Source organism: Delphinapterus leucas, chromosome 7, assembly GCF_059928025.1.
Source record: "Delphinapterus leucas isolate spDelLeu-1000000601 "Yukka" chromosome 7, BTC_Dleu_Yukka2, whole genome shotgun sequence".
NCBI classification, from domain to species: Eukaryota; Metazoa; Chordata; class Mammalia; order Artiodactyla; family Monodontidae; genus Delphinapterus; species Delphinapterus leucas.
This window is the reverse complement of record NC_143135.1, coordinates 7,810,097-7,820,861: the sequence shown is the minus strand read 5'-3', so window position 1 is coordinate 7,820,861 and position 10,765 is coordinate 7,810,097. Positions and strand designations below refer to the sequence as shown.

The 10,765-nt window shown below is 57.0% G+C and overlaps 1 protein-coding gene across 1 annotated transcript in view; it reads left to right on the top strand.

The window, feature by feature from the left end:
• The first annotated feature begins 2,552 nt into the window (after nt 1-2,552).
• Nucleotides 2,553-10,765, top strand: part of LOC111184043 (solute carrier family 22 member 11-like) — a 47,940-nt gene continuing 39,727 nt past the window's right edge. Inside the window, 6 exon segments of the mRNA XM_089914592.1 lie at nt 2,553-3,201; nt 5,189-5,296; nt 7,481-7,561; nt 7,563-7,623; nt 7,726-7,898; nt 9,377-9,523. Coding sequence (XP_089770718.1) covers nt 2,809-3,201; nt 5,189-5,296; nt 7,481-7,561; nt 7,563-7,623; nt 7,726-7,898; nt 9,377-9,523 — 963 coding nt within the window. The 5' untranslated portion in view covers nt 2,553-2,808.

Genomic DNA, 10,765 nt, shown 5'->3' with positions numbered 1-10,765 from the left:
TCGCGTTGGGTCTTCGTTGCTGCGTGCGGGCTTTCTCTAGTTGTGGGGGCTTCTCTCGTTGCGGAGCACGGGCTCTAGGCGCGCGGGCTTCAGTAGTTGTGGCTCGCAGGCTCTAGAGCGCAGGCTCACTAGTTGTGGCACACGGGCTTAGTTGCTCCACGGCACGTGGGATCTTCCTGGACCAGGGATCGAACCTGTGTCCCTGCATTGGCAGGTGGATTCTTAACTACCGCTCCACCAGGGAAGTCCCTTGGCCTTGGCTTTAATTGGTAGAGCCCTTGGATAGAAAAGTCAACCCCAAGGGCAATTCTGGTTCTACGAGAACCAGGGGTTCACTTTACATGAATTAATTTAATGAGACAGTCTGGAGGGCTTTGTGGCTACAATCTGAGGCTGCCTGCATCCCACCCCAAGGCCCGCTCTTCCCACCTCTGCTTGGGTATTCTTGGGGGATGGGCACAGGGGTGAGGATGAGCGTGATGCTGGGAATGCTGCAGTCCCGGGTGTGACCACCAGGTGGCGGAGCAGCTGCACCCAGTCCTGCCCCCCGCAGCCCCAGAAAAAGAAAATACAAATTAAAAATTCCTTGGTCTGGAAGCGGAAAGTCAGTTGGAGATTCCGGGAGCCTTCTGGCAAATCCAGGAGGTTTGACCTTCTCCTGTAAGCAAAGCTTAGGGGCGTCCATGACAGGCAAATGGCAGGGAAGAAGAGAACATTTTTTAAAGCATATGGAAGGAGGAGGTAGAAGGAGAAAAGAATTCTCTCGAAGACCCTGGGATTTCAGTAGCCACCTCTAGCCCAGCCACTATCCAAGGGAGGCCTGGGTCCTAGTGCAGCAGAATCACCTCAGGGCTTATTTTTAAATGCAAATTCCTGGGCCCACAGGGGAACGGCATTTTCACCAGCACTCCAATGGTTTCTGATCCTGGCTAAGGTTTGAAACACCAACATGGCAACACTTCCTTTCCCAGGTCAGAAACCAGGGGCCAGAGAGAGGAGGTCACTGCTCAAGGTTATGGCCCACGGGTCCAGGCCTTCCCCTGTGATGATGGTGTTTGCACAAACCTAGGCATGAAGCACGATTCTTTCCATGTAAAATTTGGCCTGGGATAGTTTTGGAGGGGGCTGCTCCCAATCAGCCCCTCTCTCCTGGCCTCCTGGGCTTTAGTTTGGGCTGGTTCTCTCCCCACCTCTCTATTTGCTATTTTAAAATTCACAACGAGTTCCTGCCCGAGAGGCAGCGGCCAGGGCTTTGAAATCCAGGCCCAGAAACCGGACTCCCGGCTTCCTGGCTGGGCACCACCTTGGCTGAGTTCCCCAAGCGCTCTGGGGAGCTTCTGGGAAGTTTAGGGTCCAGACACCTACCCACACCTCACCCACACTTCCAGCGCTCTTCAGACTTCTCTCCGGAACTGACTCAGCCAATTCTTCTTGCACCTGGGAGGCCCTAATTCTGACCCAAAATCTGAATTCCAGCCTTTAGCTGGGATTTAGTACGTGACAAGCTAGAGACCAAACAGCAGCTAGCCAGGGGCCTCGGAGAGAGCACAGGCTGTGGTGTGTGGTTTGAATCCTGATTATGCTGTGTGACTTTGGGCAAGCTGCCTGCCCTCTCTGAGCCTCAGTTTCCTTGTCTGGGGGAATCAGTACTGTTTCTCTCCTGGGCTGCTATGAGGAGGGAATGAGAGAATGAAGGCAGCGTGGTCAGCATGGAGCTGAGCACACAGCAAGCCCTTGGTGCCAGGAGCAGCTGTTACTAAGAGGCATAGCGCAGGGTGGGGCCCTGGGGCAGGGGCTCCCTGCCTCCTCACACCAAGCTGGACTGGCATCAGACACTGGGTCAGGGGTGTGTGACTTTACTCACTTCCCCAGTCTGCTCAGCTCCAGGGCCCACGAGGGCCTTCTAAGGGATGCCAGGAAATTGTAGCCTTGGTTTCCAACCTGGGGGAGCTTACAATCTAATAAAGGCAACTTGGAACCTTGAAATGGAAATTTCCTGAAATAGTGCGTCTGTGAGCTGGTCTCCCCATGCTGCCTGGTAGGAGGCACACGGTAAGGAGGGACAGAGCCCAGGCCTGGGCCCTCCTGCCAGCTCCGTGCGCCCACGCCCACCTCCCCCGGCCTCCCTGTAGCCTCAGGGTGGTGGAGCCCCGCTCGAGAGGGCCCTGCTTGATCCTCACTTCTGTGCTTTAGCAAAATGAACTGATATGGTCCAGGATGGGTGAAAGTTCGGCCAACAGTTTCCTGATTAGAAGGAGGGCGTGTAGAGGGTTCTGAAAGTTCAGACTGAAGGATGCTATCAGGCGGCCCGCGGGGAGCTGCTGAGGCCTTTCTGAGTAGCTGCGCCTGCCTTTCTCCCCCAGGATTCCTTGCTAGGATTTAACTTTAACTGTGGCAACGAGGCCATGGCCCGGTTGATGTTTCTTCCACAGCTGTAATTCAGTAACATCACGACATCGAGTCTTTTTTTTTTTTTTTTTTAAGCTTCTTGACCTTTTACTCTTGGTGCTGGAGAACAGGGTGCCCCAGATGCCCCAGTGAGTCTTATCTCCTCTCCAGAGCAGTGGAGCATCTGAGCGGTCATTCCTAGAAGTTGGGTGGGGAGGGGTTTCTTCAGAGTACCTTGGGCATCTTGGGACACACTTAACTGGCTGCCGGACAGCTGCCCCACCCCCACGGGGCCGAGTGGTGAGCAGAAGCAGAAGGTCTGGAGATCCTGCACTTGCTAGTGGTTCTGGGCAGCAGGCTGGTTACTCACCAGCTCCCTGACCCCCAGGAGACCTGCTCTAGGTGCCGGCATCTCTGTCCATGGTGTTCACTGAGCTCTTGGAGCAGCCTGGGGGTGCGGGCTTCTTCCAGGCCCTGCAGGTCCTCACCTTCTTCCTCCTCTTTGTCTGGGTGCCCATCCAATTAGTTGTGGAGAACTTTTCAGCTGCTGTCCCAGGCCACCGCTGCTGTGCCCACATGCTGGACAATGGCTCTGAGGCCCCGGGAAACCTCACCCCCAAGGCCCTCCTGGCCGTCTCCATCCCACTGAGCCCCAACCAGGAGCCCCACCAGTGTCTGCGCTTCCACCAACCACAGTGGCAGCTCCTGGACCCCAACGCCACGGCCACCAACTGGAGCGAGGCTGCCACGGAGCCACGCGTGGACGGCTGGGTCTACGACCGCAGCACGTTTACCTCCACCATCGTGACCGAGGTGAGGGCCTCCCCCCAACCCGCCCCAGCCAACCCCACCACTTCCTTCCTTCCCAGCCTCCCAATGACTGGGAAGATTAGATAGACTGCATCACCGCTGTTGAATGATATGCCACTCCCTCAACACGTAAGTACTGATCACTTGGGATGGCCTGGACTCTGATCTAAGGCTAAGGTTGCAGGATGGACAGGGAGGTTTCTAGGAGCTTACATTCTGCTGGAGAATTCAGAATTAGTCAGCATTTAAACCAGTAATAACAGCAGAACAAGTCTATACCTCGTGCCCTTTAAGTGGCAGCCACCGTTCTGATGCTTTCCCTGTCACCACAATTTCACAACAACCTCTTGAGGTGGGTTTTATTGTTGACCCCGTTTAATAAGTGACAAAACCAAAGCCCAGAGAGGTTAAGTGATTTGCCCCAGGACACAGAGCTAAAGCACACTCGAATCTGATTCAACCCGGGCAGCCAGGCACCAGAACTTCTCCATCACTTTCTGTCCTGCCTTGAGTCTCAAGGCCCCTGCGTCGTAAGTGAGCACAAAGGAGAAAGCAGCTCCTGCTAGTAGGGAAGGGAGAGGCAGGCTCTCTGAAGAGGTGACATTTAAGATGAGACTTGGATTATAAGAGAAGGAATCAAGGACTTACTTAGTGGCACAGGGGTTAAGAATCCACCTGCCAATGCAAGGGACCCGGGTTCCAGCCTTGGTCCAGGAAGATCCCACATGCCTCGGAGCAAGTAAGCCTGTGAGCCACAACTACTGAGCCCACGCACCAGAACTACTGAAGCCCGAGCGCCTAGAGCCCGTGCTCTGCAAGAAGAGAAGCCACCGCAATGAGAAGCCCACGCACCACAACGAAGAGTAGCCCCCGCTCGCTGCGACTAGAGAAATTCCGTGCACAGCAACGAAGACCCAACACAGCCAATAAATAAATAAATAAATAATTTTTTAAAAGACAGGGAAGGAATCAGTCACAGGAATTTCGGGAGAAAGCTTAGTTGGGACAGAGGTCCAAGTAGGAGCTTGTCTGGGTGTTGAAAGAGCAGAACCTGGCACAGAGGGTGAGGGGTCCAGCGATGGCCGGGGCGTGTGGGGAAGGGGCCTGGATTTTGTTTAAGTGCAAAGGAAAGTCATTGGAAGCTTTGGGACTAGGAGGTGCTGTGATCTGATCTGCATTTTCAAGAGGTGACTTTGCAGGGTGAAGAATGCCCTGTGGGGTGGGGGCCCCTCCTGCAGCGGTTCAGGCAAGAGAGGCGGAGATGGAGAGGGAGCCGTGGGCGGAGCGTCCAGGCCTCAGTGAAGGGAAGAGAGGCGGAGATGGAGAGGGAACCGTGGGCGGAGCGGCCAGGCCTCAGTGAAGGGAAGAGAGGCGGAGATGGAGAGGGAACCGTGGGCACCGTGGGCGGAGCGGCCAGGCCTCAGTGAAGGCAAGAGAGGCAGAGATGGAGAGGGAGCCGTGGGCGGTGCGGCCAGGCCTCGGTGAAGGGAAGGGCTGACCTGGGGGGAGAGGTGATGGGGCCAATGTTCAGGCAATGTCTGTCTGGTCCACGTCAGGCAGCAGGAAAATCACGGTGACACGTGCTTAGCCATCAGTGCTCAACTTCATGCCCTGTAAGAGAAGCAACCGTACAGCCCCACTTCTGGAGGAGACGGGCTCTGCCAGGTGCAGGAACGCCCCCAGGGGCACCAGCCTGTCGGTCATCAGCTGACTCAGAATTTAACTGCCACCCACCACTGTCCACTCAGAGCGGCCGTCACGCCATCAGACCCAGAGCCGTGTCACATGCGCCACGCTGTGGGCTGCCAGTGGGAGGCTGAGCCCCGCTGCCCGCACCCCCCTTCCACCTGGGTCGCCTGGCCTTAGGAATCTGGGGAACCCATGCAGGGTGGCCGGATCCCTTCTGGGGATCCTGGACCTTCCTCTGCCACCCTGGCCCTGCTATTCCACACCCCCTGAGCCAGGCTGATGCACCCCCCTTCTCTTCCAGCAGGACCTGGTGTGTGACCACCAGGGCCTGAAGCCCCTAGGCCGGTCCATCTACCTGGCGGGGGGCCATGGCGGGTGGATCACCTGGGGCCTCCTCTCCCACCAGTGAGTATCTCTCCCCTTCCGAGCTCCTTCAACAGAGTGAGCATTGTGGGGACAGAGGTAAAGAAATGTCCAGTGAGCGTTCGTGTTTCCTGAGAGGGCCTCCCCTGGTCTGGGGTCTGCGTCCCAGGTTCCCAGGGAGCCAAGAACCCAATGTCTGAACCTCAATGCCAGGTTGAGCTGAGAAATTGCCCTGAACACTGACTCTCATCTTCAGCTATTGCACCAAACTTTATTGAGCACCTACTGTGTGCCAAGCACTGCACAGCCCCTGCCCTCAGGGAGCTGATGGTCTTCTGGGCATAGACAGACCCCTCTTTCTTTTAACTCCAAGTACATGAAATGTAATGAAATAGAAATACTCCTCTCCTCCCCCATCATCCCCCCCCTCCACTGCCCCCCAGCACACCCCTCCTGAGGTGGAGCATCAGAACGCTGTCCGGGACCTGCTCTCCGTCCGCGGTCCCCTCCTGTGTGGGGCGCCGCTGTCCAGTGCTGAAAACGCCCACGTTGCACCCCCTCAGTTTGTAAACCCAACTGCAGACTTGGACGCACCTCACACTTACAGCAGTCAATGCTGAGCCGCTGGCTCTCCACCCCCAGCGCAGCCCCCTCCGCACCAGACTCCATCCTGGAAAACAGCCCCACGGGGAGCCAGCCCTGTGCTCCCTCCCTCACCGCCCACACTCATCCTCCAGGGCACAGCCCCAGCCCAACGCCCCACGCCCCCTGTCCCCCGCCCAAGCCACCGCCCTCTCTGGCCCCGCTACGGCCTCCTCTGGGGTCTCCTGCCTCTACTGGGCCTTCCGTTCTGCTGTAGAGCTCAGAGTGACTTTGCAAAGGCTTATATGTGGATCTGGTCGCTGCCCAGCCTGAGGTCCTCTGGGCTCCCACACCAAGGACAGTCCCCATGCACCCCAACACCCCTGCTCAGCACTTGGCTTCTCCCCCTGAGCCACGCCGGCCCCTCCTGGGGCACCGCTGCTCCCGTCCAGCCCACAGAACCCACTGAAGCCGGGGGCCGAGCCTCGCCTAGAGGTTTCTGCCCACGGCTGCTTCGTGCCCAGCACGCAGGCCTCAGCTCCAGGCCACTCCTCAGAGAGGCCTTTCCGGCTTCAGGCACAAAGGTCCCATGGTCCTGCCCACGCACCCCATCGCAGCTCCTGGCTCTCTCTGCCGGTGCCCAGCTTTTGTTAGCTCGTTTACTGCGTGTGTCCCCATGAGAACGTAGCTCCAAGGAGGCAGGGGCCTTGGGGCCGTATCCTCAGTGCCCAGCACATAGCACCCAATCATAATACACTGAATGCATGAATGGCTTCCGGACTCTGGGCAGTGCAGGCTCTGGGGCCTCATGTGTCCCAGCTTCCTAGAAGGTGGGTTTGTTGCTTCTCTAGACTTCCTCCTGTGAGTGGGGACCCTGCCACCTACCCACGGGGTTGTGATGATTGAGTTCATCACATGCAGAGCTTGGGCCGGGCCAGCACAGTGGTCATTCTTCGTGGGCCTTATGTTATCCCGAGCGTAGCGGGGAGCCTGAACAGCGAGGCAGGAGGTGGTCCAGTTTGCGCTTTCAGAGGACTGGCCGCCATGCCGCCACTTAGCTGTCCCCAGGGGCCACCCACACCGGGAGCCAAATCGCAATCAGTCTGAGGGTCACCTGGTGAGCCTGGGGTCAGCGCCAGGTGTCAGCCTCCAGACCTCACCCCGGATCTGGGGCGCGTGTCCCTGCTTCTGGGCGCTGCTCAGACGGGCAAGGCCAAGGTTCGCCCACATCTCTCCAGTCTGACTGACACATACTTCAGCTGAATGCAGGCAGTGGCTCGGGCTAAGCTGACCTCATTGGGGCTGAGGGCCCTCCGGTCACAGGCATGGGGGAGCTGCCTGGGTCACCCAAGGCCGTGTGCGCTTAGCCTCCTGCCAGGCTCCTCCCTTGTTCAGTGTGTCCTCGTGAATCCCTGCATTTTACAGATGGAGAAACTGTGGCCCAGAGAGCAAGGCATCTGCCATTTTTATAACAAATGCACTCTGTACATGGTCCTAGGAGATCCGAGAAGGAGGTGCTGCCTGCACTGGCAGGTGCTCCGGCAGGTGCCCCAGCCTCCTTCGGCCCTCCGGCGGTGAGTCCCTGCCTCTACGCCCAAGTCCTCAGGGCCCCTCTCCAGGCCCCCACTGTGCTTGTTTCCCGAAATAGTTTGGGCGGAAGCCTGCTCTGAGCTGGCGCTGCCTGCAGGTGACGTGGCCAGCATCAGCCCCATCGTTGCCCTCAATCTCCTGGTCTACGATTTTTGAGCCCTTTGGGATTGTCTGGCATCATCCTGACCTCGACAACGCTCAGTGGATCCCTTGATCACCTGCCCCAGCCCTGTCGGGGAGGGGAGGAGGGGGCTCAAGGCCACTGCATATGGCCCTCACCTGCTCACCTGCACCGCCTTTCAGTGGTGGAGTGGACCACGGCCCGCACGAGGGCCGTCACCATGACGATCCTGAGATGCACCTACAGCATCGGCCAGACGGCCATGGGCAGCCTGGCCTTTGCCCTGTGGGACCGGCGAGCCCTCCAGCTGGTCTTGTTGGTGCCCTTCTTGGTCATCTTCCTGATATCCTGGTGAGTGCAGCTGGGGCCTTTTCCCTTGGGGAGAACATCACTGAACGGGAGGGGCCCCGGGGTGAGGGGCCCTACCACTCTGGCTGGCCACGGCTCCCAAGGTGCCGGGACCATGGAAGAGAATGATGGGAGCAGACCCCACTGGGGAGAGACATCTTGGGGGCTCAGAGTTCCGGGGTGGGCATTTCAGCCAGGGGTCCGTGGTTCCCTCCAGCCCACTGACCTCCAGGCCTGAGGCTGAGGGCTCCGTTCTTCCCTCACATTGGCACCAGCCCCCCCACACCCACCAGCTTCACTCCCTCACATCACTTGCCCAGCCTGCGGACCTCCAAGTCAGGCATTGGATATGGAAAGATATTATCATTATTATTTTCAGTGCTGCGAAAATCCTTGAGGTCTGGAGATACCTGATTGGGTGGGGACTAGAAGAAGAGATACAGGGAAATAAACACAAATTCCTGTCCTCATAAGTTCTCTTGTGCCCGGGGGCCAGAGTTGAGCAGGTCTGCTGTGGGGTGTAGAGAAGCCTAAGCACTCATTCATTCATTCTCAAATATTTATTGCACTCCTGCTCTGCGCCAGACTTGGCTTTAGGCACTGGGGACCCATCGGCAAAAAAAATAGATCATAGATCAAAAGTCACCGACTACATGGACGTTTATTGTTTCAACAGGACCAGGAAGAAACGAGGAAGACCATCTCATAGTTACACTGATGAAGCCGCCCTAGACACACTGATTGGGTGCGTCCAGGTGCTGTTGGTAACACCAGATGTATATCCACACTCCTTCTAATGAGCAAGAGGATGTTATTACTGCCACTTCCAGATGAGGGGCTGAGGCCCAGAGAGGGCCAGTGACTTGTCCAAGGCCACGCAGTCACTGCGTGCCAGAGGCAAGATTTGAATCCAGGCAGGCTGACTCTTGTAAACGCCTCGTCAAACTGCCTCCAGAAGTTTTTCTTAGCTTCCCTGCAAACAGGGCTGAGCTTCTGCGGGCTGGGAAAACCCTGACCCTTTCAAAAGGGAGATGCTTCTCCCTGCCCATCGGCCCGAGGCTGGGAAGAAGCCTACTACTTTCATAAAACCACTTGATTCTGGTTGGGGATGTTTTAAATGTGTGTGTTTTTTTAAAATGCAGCATGATGCAAGCTTTCTACCATAGAAATGACCCCAGGATCACCCCATGTCCAGGCAGCCTGTGCGCTGTCTGAATGTGAGGCTTGGGCGGGCAGGCTCCTGGCAGCAGGGAAGCCAGATGGGGTGCCAGGGAGTGGGGGCTGGTGAAGAGGGCGGCCAGGCGTTGGGACTCATCTCTATTCTGAGACCATCAGGGACTTCCCAGCCTGGCATTAGTGGTGCAGAGGGAGAAGCGGCTGCCTTCTCCCCACTCCTGTTGCAGCTGGCAGGTCTGCTGCCCACCACCCCCTCCCCACATGACCTGGGGGCAGTGCCCAATCTACACGAAGAAAACAAAGACCCAGCCAAGCACCTGCTTCTTTAACCGGTGGCTGCCGGAATCCGCCCGATGGCTGATTATGGTGGGCAAAACAGATCGAGCGCTTCAGGAACTCAAAAAGGTGGCCAAGATAAATGGCCACAAGGAAGCCAAAAAGACACTGACTATAGAGGTGAGATGCTATTTGTGATACAGTGTGGGACATGACCCAGGGAAGGACATCCACGAATATTTTATCATTATTATCACCAGCATCACCCCAACCTGCTCCAGCACCACCTCCATCAACACACCCATACCATCAAAACACCACCATCAACGTCACCATCACTGTTGTCGGTTTTGCCGTCTCTATCATCACCATCAACCCCACCATCATCACCATAATCACCACCACCACTATTATCACCTCCATCACCACCACCACCATCACCACCTCCATCACCACAACCACCATCACCACCACTATTATCACCTCCATCACCACCACCACCATCACCACCTCCATCACCACCTCCATCACCACCTCCATCACCACCACCACCATCACCACCACCATCACCACCTCCATCACCACCACCACCATCACCTCCATCACCACCACCACCATCACCACCACCACCATCACCACCACCGTCATCACCATAATCACCACCACTACCATCACCACCACTACTATCACCTCCATCACCACCACCACCATCACCACCACCATCACCACCTCCATCACCACCACCACCATCACCACCTCCATCACCATCACCACCATCACCACCACCATCATCACCACCTCCATCACCATCACCACCATCACCACCACCATCACCACCTCCATCACCACCACCACCATCACCACCACCATCACCAACACCGTCATCACCATAATCACCACCACTACCATCACCACCACTACTATCACCTCCATCACCACCACCATCATCACCACCTCCATCACCATCACCACCATCACCACCACCATCACCACCTCCATCACCATCACCACCATCACCACCACCATCATCACCACCTCCATCACCACCACCACCATCACCACCACCATCACCACCACCACCATCACCACCACCATCATCACCACCTCCATCACCATCACCACCATCACCACCACCATCACCACCTCCATCACCACCACCATCATCACCTCCATCACCACCACCACCATCACCACCACCACCATCACCACCACCGTCATCACCATAATCACCACCACTACCATCACCACCACTACTATCACCTCCATCACCACCACCATCATCACCACCTCCATCACCATCACCACCATCACCACCACCATCACCACCTCCATCACCACCACCACCATCACCACCACCACCATCACCTCCATCACCACCACCATCACCACCACCACCATCACCTCCATCACCACCACCACCAT